This window comes from Perissodus microlepis, chromosome 13, assembly GCF_051167445.1.
Source record: "Perissodus microlepis isolate ML-2025 ecotype Zambia chromosome 13, ASM5116744v1, whole genome shotgun sequence".
Taxonomy (NCBI): domain Eukaryota; kingdom Metazoa; phylum Chordata; class Actinopteri; order Cichliformes; family Cichlidae; genus Perissodus; species Perissodus microlepis.
In genome coordinates this window covers 20,200,470-20,217,611 of record NC_140473.1, presented here as the reverse complement: position 1 = coordinate 20,217,611, position 17,142 = coordinate 20,200,470, and the positions used below count along the sequence as shown (strand labels likewise).

The following is a 17,142-nucleotide window of genomic DNA, read 5'->3' as shown; positions in this document are numbered from 1 at the left end:
GAAGGCATTAGGTGGTACTAGGTGCTATTCAATGCACCTGACTTCAGTTAGTGGGAAGTCAGTGAACAACAACGGATATGTACAGCATGTACAGTAGTTAAAGCCTGGGGACTATGATGACTGTGTTAAGGTGAGAAAGTAAACTACGGTACCTGGAAGAGAGTAACCATCCCTATGAGTGGTGCTTTTTATCCCCTGATCTTCTATCATCTTTCCGCCTGCTATTCCTTGACCCCTCTCCATGCTGGAAAACACACATAGAAGTATACATAAGACATGGTATTCTTATCTTCTGATAGAAAAAGACACAAAAAAACCCCACTGCAACCAAAAACACACCTGAAACATCAAAATAAGAGAAAGAAGAAGCAAAACTCAAATGTTAGTAATAGCATCATTGCAAGAGTTATAATTAGGACCTAAACCACACACCAAGTAGACACCTGGAAAAAGAATAATTATGCCATTATGGACAGAGCTGGAAACAAAAGGAGCTGATTGAGTTTCCTTAGCACTCATTAGTCATACTCTTGACTAATTGGCTAAATGCTTTAAAAGACCATTATAAAAGACCATTAGCACCACACAGTCAGGAGAACTGCAGTCAGCATCTTCTTTGTTATGCAAACAAAACAGACACCACACACTGTTAAAACACAACATGCAAGGTTGCAATTCATATGATATTTGTATATATTTGCCCACTATGGAGATAATAGTCATCTCAAACCAGTTAATCCAGTGTTAACAGGAATTAACTTCACTGAATTCACTGGAGGAAAAGATGATTAAATCTAATTGACTCCCTCCCTCTTTGACTTAAAGCTGCACCTTTTACCACGTGTTACTTTCTTAATCTCAATTTCGCTCTTAACACGTCACTTAAATAATCTTTAAGGTTCAGAAGAGCCTTTAATTTTCAAAGTGAGACTCAGAATTGTGGCCCGTGACTGCAAATTTCTTATTTAGATGAGTTATAATGTTATTTTCTTTTGTTTCAGACCCACTGTGAATCACTGTCATATGCAGCTTTAAGCCTAAAAATTGTATTTGCTGTTAACCTCCCACCCAAGTAGTTCTTAGAACTACTGATGTCTTGTGACAGGAGAATAACAGCATATCAAAGGAATCCCATCTGGATGGTAGATTAATTGGATCTTCATGCGACCTCTGATGCATCTTCTTGCAGAATGGGACTGTGGTGAAGGTCTTTGTGCCACCTGTCACCTCCTTGGTTTTCTGGTGTGGGAGTAGACACCCGGCGAATAACCTTCCTTATGACCTGCTCAAGGCAGAAGAAAAGATCTGATGGTGCCTGATTGTATAAAAACACCATCCCTATGATGGGTATTATTTCAGAGCAGGATAGGAAATGGGAATTAAAGTATACATTACTTTTCTACTGATGAGGTTACCATCTTGGTCCATATAGTGTTCCTCTGTCATGGTCTCACCTGGGATATTCTTTGCTTCTTCTCCCTGTAGGTATTTGTGGTTAGCACGTGAATAAAAGCTTGCCAACTTCCTGAGCACTTCACACACGATTGAAAATAATCCATCACCATCACCACACTGAAACAAAACACCAGTGAGAATAATAACCCTGACAGAAAGAGGATGGATTAGTTTTCATTTATGAACTGTGACAGGGTCAGTAGAGCTTGTAAACAAACATATGCACAGTCATATCTAGACACACACATACACACAAATAGAATAAACCACCATTATACCAAGCAAGACTATTACGTATCACAGCAGACTGACCAGTCTAAACCAAACCAAACCACGACCCAGCTCAGCAGCTGCTTCAGGCTTTCAGTGTACCTTTAAAATTAGACGGCGTCTGAAGATTCTGGTGGTTACTGTCTGTTCTTCCTCTGAACCGGAATCTACACTAACTCGCTGTGGAGGGAGGTTTTATACAAACGTTACACAACAGAGGGAGTCAAGTGGAAAAAAGAAACACATGTGTAGGACAGTTACAGGTTGAAACATTTTTGTTGTTGTCCTTTATGCACCTCAACTCCATAGTTGGCTGAATCAGGAAAGACAACTTTAGAATAATAGAGAAGTTTAGTTTTCTTTAGTGTAAGATGTGCTATGTATTTCTCCTGTAGAAATAGAAGGCAGTATAGGACTTTAGTACAGAAAATAAACAAAGATTTCATCCCTCATTGTTACAGGTACAACAGTCTTTAGTATTACCTGGACTTTTTTCTCTGACATTAGTGTTCCCTCCTCTTTTCTGCCATTTGATGATTCAGATGAGCCGTCCTGAGGTGAGTGCTTTGAGTTGTCGCCGTTCTGTCGGGACCTCCCTGATTCTCCTCTAGATGAGGAGGTGATGGAGTCACTAGAGTTCTCTTGGCTGTTGGAAAAACAAACAAAACAACACCAAATAAGTGGTCTGAGAGATTGTTATTTTGTGATTCTATTTGAGCGTTGTACTTTAAAAAAAAATTATTTTACCTTTCTCGTCTGTCGAGCAAGTCTGAGCTGACACTGCGTCCTGGCGTTGGTGGTTCCACATTGACACTGGATGAATCGCTGTGCCAACCTGAAAGTGAACAAAGGTCTTGTTCTGCATGTTCAACGTGATCACAAATCTCCTGAATCCTGGACTTGGTCATCTCTTCGTTCTCCTCCTTTTCCTCTGAGCCACCTTTGTTCTTCACCTCCTCCAACAAAGACCCTAATGCTTCTTCTTTGATCTCTTTATCCTCCTCCTCCTCCTCATCTTCTTCATTGGGCTGAAGTTCCTCAAGTGCCTCATCCCAGGCCTGAGGGGAGAGGCGGACTACAGTCTGGTCCTCGACGTCCTGTTGTGATGTACTGCAAATATCCTTTTCACTGCCACACAACGTTGAATCCTTAAACTGCATATCTTCATGTGTATCATCTATTCTATCACCCTTACAGAAAACTTTCTCAGCGTCTCCATCAACTTTTCTGCTATCTGCTTCAAATGTGGCACAAGCTTTTTCCATTTCATGCTCATTTCCTGGCAGGTCATACTGCTCGTTTAACAGCTGTACATCTCTCACCACTTCCATAACATAGGCTGTCCCCTTATTCCCGTCATGAATATTATCCTGCTGGTTACTCACTAAATCTTTCTCTTCCTCTTCAAACCCCTCTTTCTGTTCCACCAAATTTTCCTCTGTTAGTTTAGACCTATCTTTTGTTATCATCTCACATTTTCTTTCCACATTTTCAATTAAGTCTCGCTCTACCCACTTTTCCACTAATGCACTTCCCTCTTCCAACTCTGCTGCAGCCACTTCAACAACCTTCCCTAATTCTTCTGTCACTTCCTTTTCACCTCTTTTCAAACAAACATCCTGTTTTACCCCATTAAAGGGATCCAGCTGCACTCTTCCATCTCCAATTTGTGCTCTCTCTGGTGATGAAGGAGTTATCGATGAAAATGATGATAATGAAGGGGAAGATGTGGAGTATGCCATATCAACGTCTAATTCACACATCGTGGGAAAGGACCGTGACCTGGGCCTGTGGATCGGCTCCATTTCTTGAAAAGATCGGTCCTCCTCCTCGCTCAGTAGCAGCTGATCATTCAGGGCAATGTGAGGCTTTCTGGGCTTATAGGGAATAGGATCAGGAAGTTCAAATACTGGGACAGATAGGGTGAGCGCACAGGGTCTAGGGGGGCTCCTAGGGGGGCTTTCTGGCTCTCTGTTACTGGGCTCTAACTCTGGACTCCAAGGCAAGGGCTGAGGCTGGGTGTCAGCAAGCAAAGGTGTGTCTGGTTCTGGGTAATGGTGCTGTTGTTGGTGGTGTGCAAGGGAAGGATTGGGAGTGACGGGGAGGTCAGACTCCAGGAAGTAGGGATCAGAGTGCAGTGTGGCGGGGGACTGCAGCTCCACTAGAATGCTCTGATAATCTGTAGGTGACAGGATGAAAAATGTACAGACATACACACACCAAAGCATAACACAAACAATTTAACACCCGAAAACACACCATAACACCACATCACATGGACAATGGCACAGAGAATGAAATGTAAAGCATGTATCCAGACAACCGTTACCTAGGATGATTATATAAGGATACATTTAACCCTTTAAAGCCTGAAGCATGAACCAATTGCCAGAATTTTTTTTTTTAATGGAGCATTTATTGAACCTTCTAACAATTTAAAAATTGTCAGAAGGTTTGTGTTTTTTTTATTTTCATGACTATTTAAATTATAGATTCTCACTGAAGGCATCAACACTATGAATGAACACACATGGACTTATGCAGTAAACAAAAAAAGTGTGAAAAAACTCAAAACATGTTTTATATTTTAGATTCTTCAAAATAGCCACCCTTTGCTCAGATTACTGCTTTGCACGCTCTTGCATTCTCTCGATGAGCTTCATGAGGTAGTCACCTGAAATGGTTTTCAAACAGTCTTGAAGGAGTTCCCAAATATCATCAGTCCATTTCAACCAAAAACCATTTCAGGTGACTACATCGTGAAGCTCACTGAGAGAAGGCCAAGGGTTTGCAGCGCTTTCAACAAAGCAAAGGGTGGCTACTTTGAGGAATCTAAAATATAAGACATATTTAGGCTTAATTATCAATTTCTTCTTTGCTACATAATTTCATATATATTGCTTCATATATTTGTCTTCAGTATGTATCTACAATGTAGGAACTAGCAAAAATAATGAGAAACCATTAAATGAGAGATGTCACATTTGTAATATCCAGTGTGCGTGTTTGTATAGATGGAAGATGGTAGGGTGGCTGGATACTAGGTAAATAAAATAAAATTAATGCATACATTTAACTGTACCAGATCAGCCACAACATTAAAAGTATTGTGAGAGGTGAAGTCAATATTCTACTGGAAAATATTAGTCTAAAGGTTGATATGAACTTCAAAATTAACAAAACTACATCAGTGAGGTGCCCTGGAAAAAGTCCAATCTGGACAGAACAGGACACTAAGACAGGTTTCATGTTGATCTCCTGATGGTTTAGAGCTGTCTGATTGTAATACTGGGACCTCCACAATATTAGTCAGGTGGTTTTGATGTTGTGGCTGATTAGTTTAATATTAAACCTACTATATATAAAGAAGTATTTTATAAGTAGTAATCACAAATGCTGGTCGAAGTTGCTCTTATTTTAAAGATTTTGTCAGTGAGGTAAGATATTAAAAGTGGGAACTATTACTGACATGAGGCCTTATAGTGTGTGATGTGGCTAATATTTACCAAGGTGGTCTGTTACATGCTCACATGGGATAGACGACAGATGAGAGTTTTTAGTAGGAAGAAGCATGGAGTGGAAGGAGAACAAGATAAAGGATAGCAAATGCTAAAGGTATATTTCCATATTAGAAGGATCGATGCGGGTTTGAGTGGGAGGTGGATTGACTGAGGGTGCACAAGTACACTGACAAACAGGACAGGGAGACAATGAGCGGAGAGGCGGGGAAGAAGGACTTGGGCTAGGACAACATGATCCTGAAGGAGAGATGGGAGGGAGGGTAGACATGGAAAGTGGGGACACTGGGCGGAAATAGGAGGCCAGCTGGGTCACTAGGGACTCTTTGCTTGAGGAGGCAGTGACAGAAGGTGGGACTGTGCCTGGGGCAGGTATGGTGATAGGTTGAGATTGGCTAGGAGACATAGAGCAGGGTGCAAGGGTGAGGTTGGGTGGAGTTGTTGTAGGTTTGAAGGTATCACCAGTTTGACAAGTGACTGATAGTGCTTGCAAAAGGTCCAGAGTAGGTATGCTGAATCTGGGGGAAGCTGGAGCAGATGTGGGAGATGTTGGGACAGATATAGCAGAAGAAAGAAAGGGTGATGGTGAATGAGGAGCAGGTGAAGAAGGTAAAGGTGAGGTAATAAGAGGGATTGGGGAAGTAGTAAGGGGAGAGAAAGGAAAGCCCGGGGATTGACGAGGGTCAGTATTGGGACACTGAGGGATGGGACATGCATGGGGAGAGGTGAAAACGCCGAACTCTGCCGGCTGAAATGGAGCTGAAGGTGCCAAGTCCTTGAGCAAAATGGACGACTCATAACTTGGCGAGCGGCGTGGAGGGAAGGGGTGACAGTAAAGCGCTGCTGAAGGTGTAAGGGGAGTGGGTGGAGGTGTTGGGGTTGGTGTTGGAAAGAAAGGACCGGGTGTTTGCAGGATAAAAGCTGCTTCAGGGCCTCCGGAAGTTAAGGGGATAATTATGCAAACTATGGGAAAGGAATAAGGTAAGATACAAAATAAGAGAGATAAAAAGAAACAAAAACTACATTAAACCCAGTGAAACATGCTTGCACAACAGGACAATGAGTGAATAATATGGGTGGATAAGGAGCAGGCATATGAGGATTTTGCCAACACATGACTCTAAATTTGTTAAGAGCAGTTATGTGCTGTTATCAGCAGTGGATACTGCTGGTGGGAGTTGATGGGAGGCAGGAGGAACAGAAGGAGGAGGAAGAGGCAGTCTGGTTTCACAGAGGAAGACATTCTCTCATCTATCCAAGGAAGGCTCTGAGGAACTGGAGGAGAACTAGGAGAGCTAAGCTAAGTCAGCAGAGAAAAGCAAACTACAGGGTTATATTATTTCTGCACAAGTCACACACTGAAAAACATTCAAAGCAATAGTTAACATGCAGCATGCACTTGAAGTGGAAATTAACAATGTATATTAATCTTCTGTGACAACTGGATACAGCAGTGATTTGCAGAGTATTTACCCTGAGCGTAATCTCATTTTAATGAGAGTTAATTTAACAGAAGCCAATTAAAATCAGTGCAAGTAATAAAGTGCTATATAAAAAAGTTTTCATTTAAACTAAATATTAAAATGAAATTGAAATGTAAAGCAGAAATTTCAGTGTCAAATATATTGTAGAATCAAAAGGAACGTCTTTGAGGAATGGTAAGACCCAGCTGTTCACACAAATTCTAAATCCGAGTGTAAATCACCACTTGTGATTTTGGTTTCAATAGTATGATACATATGTGATCCATGCATTGCCACAAGAAAAAGAAGGTAGCAGGGAGAGGTAAGAGGTCAGCTAGACAAAGCTAAACTTTACCATCAGCCTGATCCCGGAAAACAGCGTTATCATCGGCAAAACATCTTGTGCCTGAAATGTTACCATAGTCAAATATTGGCCCCTCCAGCAAAGTCACAATATCCATCCGATTGACTTTGGTCAGCACTGCAGTTAAGGCATCCGCTGAGGAAGAAGAGAGATTAAAACAGTAAAACAGGAATTTGAGCAAATGTAATTATGCAGACGTTTGGATTAGTCATAGCGAAACCAATTTTTTAAGCAAATATATTTTAGAGCATCTGGATGATTTTTCAAAAGAAAAGAGAAAAGAATAACAAAAAAGAAAGCAGAAAACCTCAGTGAGGGGCGATAATAAGGAATGAGAATATATGACTTTCGTAGGCTCTTTACCATACAATATAAAGTACCCTGAGGCAACTGTTGTTGTGATTTGGTGCTATATAAATAAAACTGAATTGAAGTGAATTGAATTGAAAAATTGAAATGAACTTTCAGGAATAAATCAACAGCAGAATGACTGAAAAAGAATGGAAACAAAAACAAGAGTAAGTAAAAAGAAAGATGTATAGACATAAAAAATAATCTTACTTGTGGCGTTTTTCCCTTCCCGACTGACCCATTTCTTAAGAAGCATGAAGCTCTGTGCTGTCAGAGAGTTCGGGTTCTCTAGTCTAATGTGATTGATCTCATCCACTGTGAAGTTCATCTCCCGAGCCAGCTCTGTTCAGACACAAAAACCAAGTCTAACATGAATACTCTAACTTCAGTGTTTTTCTTTTGCACTATCCATAAACAAATTGTCCATCATTTTATGTACAATGGAAACATAAATAAAAATGATAAAAAAAAAATCGTGTTGTTTTTAAAAAAAAAAAAAGTTTTTAGCATTAACTGATCCATCACTTTATTTAAAATTATTTAAAATTCCTCTCCTTTTTAAGGCTTTTAAACTTGGTATCTTAACGCTACATTATAACAGCGTATAGTATCAGAGGCTCTGGGTGACAGTCAGCCTGAAGGTGGCAGTAAATAACAAGGCTCGGGGGCTTGAGAAATAAATAAAGCAGTGGTTATAACCTGTCCAACTGAGTCCCAAGTGATCTGCAACTATAGCCATGCGCAAGTCCGTTCGCTCACAAGGACTTTGGGGACCTGGCAAGATAGAAGACATTGATTCATTAATACCAATAACATTTTTCTACACTTATACGCTAATATAAAAGAAAAATACATGTGTATAATTTTCCTTTCCTGGCCACTTATTAGTCATGATTATCAGCATTAGTTACAGCTGTGATACAAATATTTTGATTACTATGGCTACCATATTACTGGAATCATTTCCACAAGATGGCAAGGAAAGGATATTTCATACTAGAGACGCTATGGGGAACATAAATGTGTCTATATAGTAAGTGGTTCTCTGTGACAAAACAAAGCATAACATGACTCTCAACAACAGACCTCTAAAAATCTACAGTGGAAAGGTCTATGTTAGAATCTAAAATGTTAACATGCGAAGACGCTTTTGTGTGTTCTTTGTCAACACTAGTTAGTTTAAATGACAGCTGCATGAAATAGTCTGTAAAAACAAACTACCACAATAACTCAGTAACAACCCTGCACAGACAGACAGACAGAGACAGACCAGGATTTGTAAAACAAGTGACTGGTTGTGCCAGTGACCAGTCACTACTACTGGCATGCTGACTCTAACTATGGAAGGTAAACGGGGTCAAAAGAGGAGAACAGAAGAAAGAGAATATTGCGACACGGACAATACAGTACACAGTACATCAATGAAAAAGAAATTTAAATGACAGCTACTATTCTGAAGGGAATATGTAAACACGCCACAGGCATTCCAGTCAATCCATTAAACAATCACAACGATGTCATGCAACTACAAGTGAAATATAGAAATATATAGATGTATTTTAAACATAGTGTGAAAATTTTACAAACTAGGCTTGATCTCCGCGATGGGAGGCGTTCGAGACCCTGTGAGTCCCTGACTGCCCTCCTTCCCACCAGTCCGCCTACTCCTCCTGCTCCTCTCACTGCCGGAGGCCCTGTCCGTCGTCGCCACCTTTGCCCTTACGGACGCGGCCCCGGCCTCAGCCCTCGAACCTCTACCAGACCTGGATGAGCGGGAGGGCTGGGAGGGCTGGGAAGGCTGGGAGGCGTCCGACAGAGAGGTGCTCCGGGAGGTGCTGTCTTCCTCCGACTGCTCTGTCTGCGTCTTTTTCTCCTCGTCTGACAGGCGGTCCACCAACTTTAGCGTCTCCCCGCTAATGTCTTTAAAGTATTCGATGGTGCGCTTACAAAGCTCACTAGGGTTTTCCTGTCTGTCTGGTCTACATACTCCCTCAATTGCGACACTGCTGATCTGATGCCTGTCCTTCAGTGGAAGCCTTGAGGGCAACTGTATGGCTGCTCTCTCTGTGGCCAGTGCCCTCATTGGCTGTGAGGTAACCCGAACTGAAACAACTGAGCTAGCTGTAGTAGCAGGGCTGCTCTTTTTAACATCCTTTATTGGTATCCTAGACCTGGGCTCTACTTTGGCTATGGCTGGCTCGCCTCTTTTTTTAACCTCAACTTTCACCGCTTGTTTCGGCTTCTGTTTACCTATGGCTGTTCCCTGCGTGTGAAATGACCACCCTGATGCTTTAACTGGAAGTCTTGACTTGGGCTGCTTCACTTCATTTTCTTTAACTGTTTCATTTTTCTCCTCCTGCACCTGACTACTGCTGTGTACTTCCACTCTTTCTTCTAATTCCCTACAGCAAAGCGTTTCTATCCTACTAGCTTTTTGGAGGGTGGGTTCAGAAGAGGACTGCAAATTAAACACCACACTGCCACACTGTATGTAGTTGGCCTGTACACTGGAGGACTCAAGGTTATTATTGTTGTTGCAGTTTTCAGAGGGGTAATCTCTTCTTTCTAATCTGGGCGAAGTGTGGCTGCTAGACTTGCCGTCTGCAGACTGCCCCTCTATACTAATGTATTCTGGCACCAGCTGGCCCTCAGATATCTCAGCTTTACAATCAGTGAGATCCCCTGAGTCTTTTTTCACAGTTATAGAGGCAGCTATGCCCATCTTAATAGGAGTACGTAATTTCGAATCAACCTTAGAGGCTGTGATTGTGCAAGACGAGGCAGTTTCAGCTATGGCTTCACAGATGGGGGCATCAGTACCAGCATAGCCAGTGTCACTGCGAGGCTGTGCAGGACTGCATTTTGCTGTAGTTGCTGCTGGTGTTGTTGGTGTAGTGCTGCTGTCTGTGGTAGTATCTATAACCTTCACCTTTCCATCTACAGTGGCCCTCTCCCCTGTTTTTGATTGAGAGGAAAGTACCCCCAGGATCTTGCCCCCTCGCCCCTTTTCCCCTGTTTTAGGGTCAGAGGAATGCTCACCAATCTGGAAAAACTGAAGCCTCTCTTCAACAAAGTCCCGCTTGCTCATGTCAATAGCACCACTGCGGGTCATCTCAAACATCTTCCCTTCGTGGAAAGGGAAAGGGTTAGGCTCACTAGTCGGTGTGCTCTCATCAGTTGGTGTTCGAGCAGGGGTTGTGTCAGGAGTTGTAGCCTGTGAGTCCTCCACTGATAAGCCGTAGGGTTTTGGGTCATCATCTTTTGATTTGGACTCAAAAACCCCTTCATTATCAACCCCTTTTGTGGACCAGGGGTCAAAGTCCAGACCTTTGGTGGCCACTGTTTTAAAGGGTGAATTCAGCTCCTCTTCAAGTTGATAGCCAAAGTAGTTTTCTCCAAAGCCCTGTCTATCTGGATGTCTTCCTTCAAGGGTGTAATCTTTTTCATCCCCACTACTTTGCAGAGAAGATGCACTGATTTTAGTCTTTCCGTCTCCCCCTTCCTCACATTTCTCTTCCTCTATCACTTCAAGCTTGGACTGGCTAAATGCACCTGCTGTTTTTCCATCATTAGACAGACTAGATGTTTTTGGATCTTCACTCAGTCCATCATCCTCATCCTGAAGGTCATACCCATCTAAAGAGTCAATTTCAGTTGCATCTGTGTCATGAGAGAACTCAGCAGTGGTCGCTATTGAGCAGTCAGTGATTGACTGATCATTGCCATTTTGCTCAAAATCAGCCTCTTCTCCCTTTACTACACCATTAATCCCAGAGTCCTTAGTTCCATTTTTCTCAGATTTTTTGGGTTTTGGACGTTTCTCTCCTTCTTCCTTCATTTTAAATGTATACTTTTTGAGTGGGATGGGATGAAAGACAGACTCATCATCGCTAGAGTCACTGTTATCAGCTCCAGGGGGAATAGGGGATGGAGGCTGGACCCTGATGACTGGCTCAGCTAAGAGGTGTCTATCATGTTCCTCTTGCAGGTTAACCTCCATCATCTCTGTCTCTGAGGAAGAAGCACATGAACCCCTTTTCTCTGGATTGGACTGTTCTGCTTCTATAGGAGGAGGTGGTGGAAACTCTATATAAGCCACTCTTTTGTCCTTTGACCTTTGTCTCTCTCCATCCTGCTTTTTATTCTCTGGGGAAGCTGGCTTAGGTTTTTCCTTTGAGGGCTCTTTGTAGACAAAGGTCTTTCCTTCTTCCTCCTCAGACTCCTCTGGGATAGGACTTGGCATGCCAGGCATGAAGCCTATCACAGAGTCTGGCGTTCTGGAGGTCAGGCTCATTTCCTCTGAGCTGGGGGTCTCAGGGGTAACAGGACTTTTCCCAGAGCTTTCCATGAAAGTCACTTGTTCTAGAGTGTCATCTTCTGGACTTCCTTGAGGCGATGGCGACTGCTTTTGTTTGACAGAGTAAAATGCACCCCTGGTTTCATGCACTGTCCTACTCTCATGGCTTACTATCTTTTTGTATGTTCCCAGCTGACCTGAAGCTGTCTCTTTCTCATACTGCTTTCCTACTTGGATGCTGACATAAACAGGCAAGGGCTTAATATCTTTAAAACCCTCAGTTACAACTACAGGAGTTACTTGATCCAAATATTCTACTTGGTCACTATCAACACCATTACACACTACATTTGACTGGCTACCCTCTGATGAATCTGTGGATTTTCCTAATGATGATCCACGGGTAGACTTGTTGGATTCAGAGCTACTGTGTACCCGATTTCGAGCTGAACTATGAGACCCTGCCCTCTCAAATGGTTCAATAGGGGTATCAGATTTTAAAGGGGGAGATTTCTGATTTTCTGAGAAATTAGATGGCTTTCTTACAGGAATTTGTGATTCCGAGTTTTTTTTTAGACTATCGTTGCTGGTTGGACTTTCTCGGACAACAAATTCTGTGTAGATTATTTTTTTTGTTGTTTCTTGTCTTTGGGAATCACTATTATTGCTGCCTTTCATAGAATCGTGGATTAATGAATTAGATCGTTTGGGAGATTGAGGTTTATAGTTTCCATACCCCTGGTTCTCCCATGTTCTGAATAACTTGCTCTCTTCTTGATCTTTTCCACTAGTCTCATGCTTGGGTGAGAACTTATTTGTTTCACTCTCTTGACAACTCCTCTGATTTCCCACACCATCTCCTGTTTTTGGGACACCTGAACCAGCAAATACCTGGTAAACAGGAAGCTTACTTTCCTGGAGCTTTCTGATAGGGGGATTTGAATTCTGGACACCCTGAGGATTCCGATCTTGCCTTTGAGCCTCTTGCTCAAACTTTAGCCTCACTGCACTGACTTTGGAGGAAGACATCTGAAAAGGTTTAGGGTTTTCACCTGTAGTTACCTGTGATTTACCATCACCTTGTCTTCTTGAGTCAGAATCACAATACTGTAACAATGCTCTCCTTTCTGGACTGCTTGGTAAACTGGCACATTTCCTGTCACTGGAGGTGAACCTGTCTCGAAGCCTTTCCCTGCTCCACTCTTCCCCACTACTCCCACTCCTATAAGCTGATCTTTCTGGACTGCTGTGTGTAGAGCTGGGCCCTGACCGTGATTCTCTGAAGTCTGGTCTACGAGATTTCTTCTCTGGAGATGACAACTCATCATTGAGCTGTTCTGTTTTATCACGGAAGAACTGAGACACCTCACTTAGTTTTTCCTCTGCCTCTTTTACAGTTCTGTCCACCCTGTCCTCATATATAAGCTGTTCTCTCTCTTTATTCTGTGTGTCATCTGACACACGCATCCAAACAGACTGCTTGGGGCTACCAGGCTCAGATGAATATTGCAAAAGTGTCAGTTTGTCAAAGTTGTCATCAACATTGGCCATTCGTCCAGATTTATCAAAGACGTTTCTTGTTGACCTAAAGACATACTCTGTCCTTGGCCCAACTGATCTACCCTCACTGTGACTGCTTCTATCTGGTGAGCAGAAGCGAGACCTATCTCTCAGATATTCTTCTGTGTCAGAATGAGATTGGTCAAATTTTTCAGAGAGTAGCATTTTCTCTGCAAAATTGTAAGACTCCCCTCTAAGCTCTGATGACTCATCCTCATTGTACTCAACAGACTGTTGGCTAAGTAGCTTTAGAGTTTTGTAAGAGTCATCTGTCATGAGCTGGGCTGAATTAGGGCGACTGTCTTCTTCCTGGGACATGGGTGTGTTCACTCTTGGGGAGTCAAGGTACACTGGGAGAGACTCCTCGGTCTCTTCCTCATCTTGTCTATTCCCTGGATAGTAGTACATTTCCTTCTCTGCATGGTTTTTTGTCTCTCTGATGATGACTTCTGTTGGTTCTGTTTTATTGCCCTTTTCAATATGAACCTCAATTATTCTTTCAACTTTAGGCTTGGAGTTGAGATCCTCGAGGACTCTCTGAGATGTTTCCTCATTGTTTGACTTGTGTTCAAACAGTCCAGCCAGCTCTCTAGAAGGGTCTTTGCCTGACTGAAATGCCTTCATTATGTCGTGCACAGACATCGTCTCCTCACACCTCTCAGATGCTGATTCTTTGCCAGGTGGTTTGTGGTACACCATCCTGGTGGTGGTAGTGATGTGAGTTTCCTCCTTTACCCTCATCCCTTTCCCCATGGGATCTTCGTCAGGGCTGACTTTAATTGAATAGCATTTATTCTGGTCTGCAGTTGACGTAGTTTGATTTTGATGCCCTTTAGCATCTGAATCAATATATCTTACTGGGTGAGCATCCTCCATTGCAGGTTGTTTGTTGTCCTCTGGAGACTCATAACTCCTGATGACATGGACAACCTCAGTTCTAGTCTCAGTGATCACTGGTGGAACTGGGATATCCTGAAACAGGGCTTTGGGGCCCATGCCTTCGGCACTTTGAGGGGCAGAGGGTGTTCTTTCACTTCTGGTCTCAAAGCCACTGTCTGAGAGAGGGCTTTTATCTTGTTCATGTGAGATATCATCAGGGGATTCTAGCACAGTATCTGCTCCAAAAAGCGTATCAGCTATTTTACTGATCTCCTTGTCAGAAGAAGAAGACCTCATATTTGTTGGAGGCATTTTGAGCTTATGCTCCTGAACTGCTATGGTGGGTTTTAAAACACGTTTCTGCTTCTCTTTCCCATCTTCTTCTCTTTTGCCCTCATCTGCTTTATGCTTTGTATCATACATTTTGGTGAAAGAGCTGCTGCCCACATCAGTGGCCAGGTAGTCAACCACTTTGGACAGATTGAAATCTCGATCAGGAATTGTTTTCGATTTGGCTTGAGGGACCACTGTCTCATATCTTGGGGGATAGCTCCAGTTGCTTGGCGGTTGTTCAACTTGTACTTTCGAGAAATGTATGTCATCCAATGAATCTCTGGCCAGGGAAACCCTACCATCCTTCACACCATCTTTAGTGAGGATTTCACTGACTTTTACCAAGTCTTGCTTTACTTTCTCCACAATCCGATATGGCTCCTCATCTTCTATCTTAGCCTCTCTGGGAGAATCAGACTGAAATCCTTTATTTGCTATGGAATTTGGGTCTGTCTGCAAAATGGCTGACATTCGAATCAAGTCCTCCTTCATTTCAGCTACATCCTTCAGAATCTCTTGGCTAGATGACAGTGGTGATGTGGTATTTGACTTGAGGCCAGCAGAAAAGGGAGCTTTGATAGGGGAAAGCGTTTTGGCAAAGGAAGACTGCAACTGAGCATTTACCTCAACTGGCACAGTCTTCCTTGGGGATAGAAGAGCAGCAGCTGACTTTGACACCTCAGGTAACTTTTTAAACTGGTGTTCTGGCAGTACATTAATAACAGAGTACACTGGAACAGTCATTGTACTAGACGTTACAGCAGTGGTAACATTAGTGGGGGATCTTAGTGAGGGATACAGGGAATTAGAAGCTGATGATCTAATGGACTGATATGAGGAAGACGCAGAAGAAGACATGGACTTCAGGGTGCCATAGCCTGCAGAGCAAGAATTGAATGTTTTTTCAACTTCATCAAATGCTGCATTGACACTTGTGGTTGCAGCATTGGTGGTTGCTTGTATCCTCTCTTGCAGACTGCTGGAGAGAAGAGATGTTGGGGATGAAGAACGGTACTGTGTGGGCGAGACACTTCCATTAATCAAAGCTGCAGCACTTGGGGAGGAGTTGGATTTCAGTGGTGATGAAAGGGACGAAAACAGGTTTCTTGCAGGGCTTGTGACATCAGAGGCAAAGGAACGCACAGAAGAGAGACCAGGTACAGTTTTTATAGGTGATGAGGATGATGCAGTGCCACTAGATCCTCCCATAACAGTCTTATATGGCAGGGATGAACTGAACATACTCAGAGAAGATTTGGGAGAGCTTGGTGGGGTCATGCCCATAGATGATCTTTCAAGAAGAGTGCTCCCTCTTTCAGGGACAGTTAAAGGGGAGGTTCTAGCAGACAATGCTGCCAATCCTTTCATAGACAGAGGATCTGGGGCACTTTTGCCCGGTGAAGAAAGGGGACTGGGGCTGACCTGGACGGGGTACTGAGCTTGCTGGACTACCGTTTTTATAGGAGAGGAGATGGTTCTGTAAGATCGGATGGGAGAGGCTATGTCACTAACTGACTTTACAGAAGAGGCAGGTGATCCAGGGATGTTTGTCTTGATGGGGGAGGCAGAGTTGATGGACCAGACAGACTTTAATGGAGAGGCAGAGGGCGTGTTGGATGACGAACTGGAGAGGGAGCCAAACCCAGACTTGGCTTGGCCAGGGACGGCGACAGGAACAGGCGACCACGCCTGATAAGGTCTCGTTGAAAAGACAGGTTTGTGAGGGTAGCTAGAAGGCTGTGTTCTCGGCGAGCTTCGATCAGTTGTTTCTTCAACAGTAATTTAAACCAAAAGCAATAAGGAAGTAAAAATAAAATCCAACATAAAATAATTTGAAATAAAACATAAAAACCAGAAAGAGAAATTTGAGTCAGTCAGAAAGGGCATTACTCTCAAAGGCATAATTTTACACTTGAAATGTAAAAGGCCCATATTACAATGATGATGAGCAATGAGAATAAATACACTCAAAACAGAATGGATCTTGGAAAAAATAAACAAAACAAACAAAAAACAAAACAAAAATGCTTGATATGATAGATGTGACAAAAAGGTCATGATAACCAAAAATATGCAATTCCATTGACTTTTGATATGCTTAATCTATTTGCTCCTAACAACAGTGCCTTTTACTGTGTATGTTTTATTAAAAAGTCTTTCTCTTTTCATTTAGTACATTTTCAATGCCAGGTGACCCCACAAGTGTATATTATTAATAAAAAAAAAAATATCACCTTAATATTTTGGTCACAACTTAAAATAAAATATGAGGTTGCACTTTACAAAAAAATGTGACCTGCAATGAAAGATTTATTTAAATGGTCACAATTTTATCTCTATCTAAGTATATTATTAAATAATCCTAACCCTTTTCACAAAATTGTCAGAAAGACAAGTTTAGACATATTAAAATAAAGCAAAGATAGTAGATCGAGAAGAAAGAGCTCCGGCCCTAAAACATAATATCTGTGAGAAAAGGTATTCCAAGATTTCATTAAAGGCAAAAAAAAATTGTTTTTAAATCAAATCTTGTGCTCTAAAAGAGTCACTGTGGGGGGAAGAAAGTTCATGTAAAGTGCAACCTATTTCATGTTAATATACACAGCCGCACGCAATCATAAAGCCAATAAAGGAGTGAAATGGCTGCTGAAA

General features: G+C 42.3%; 1 protein-coding gene across 32 annotated transcripts in view; it reads right to left on the bottom strand.

The window, feature by feature from the left end:
* Window positions 1-17,142, bottom strand: part of LOC146375088 (ankyrin-3-like) — a 116,777-nt gene that overhangs the window by 3,573 nt on the left and 96,062 nt on the right. For 22 of the 32 annotated variants that reach the window (XM_084948165.1, XM_084948155.1, XM_084948160.1 and 19 more), the window contains 7 exons: window positions 9,009-16,259; window positions 8,121-8,195; window positions 7,632-7,763; window positions 7,062-7,205; window positions 2,473-3,904; window positions 2,209-2,371; window positions 153-244 (listed from right to left, as the gene is read on the bottom strand). In XM_084948165.1, coding sequence (XP_084804291.1) covers window positions 173-244; window positions 2,209-2,371; window positions 2,473-3,904; window positions 7,062-7,205; window positions 7,632-7,763; window positions 8,121-8,195; window positions 9,009-16,259 — 9,269 coding nt within the window. In that variant the 3' untranslated portion in view covers window positions 153-172. Of the gene's footprint in view, window positions 1-152; window positions 245-1,168; window positions 1,283-1,395; window positions 1,480-1,827; window positions 1,906-2,208; window positions 2,372-2,472; window positions 3,905-7,061; window positions 7,206-7,631; window positions 7,764-8,120; window positions 8,196-9,004; window positions 16,260-17,142 lie in introns of those variants that run through there. The other 10 variants (XM_084948184.1, XM_084948183.1, XM_084948185.1 and 7 more) reach the window with 7 other exon arrangements.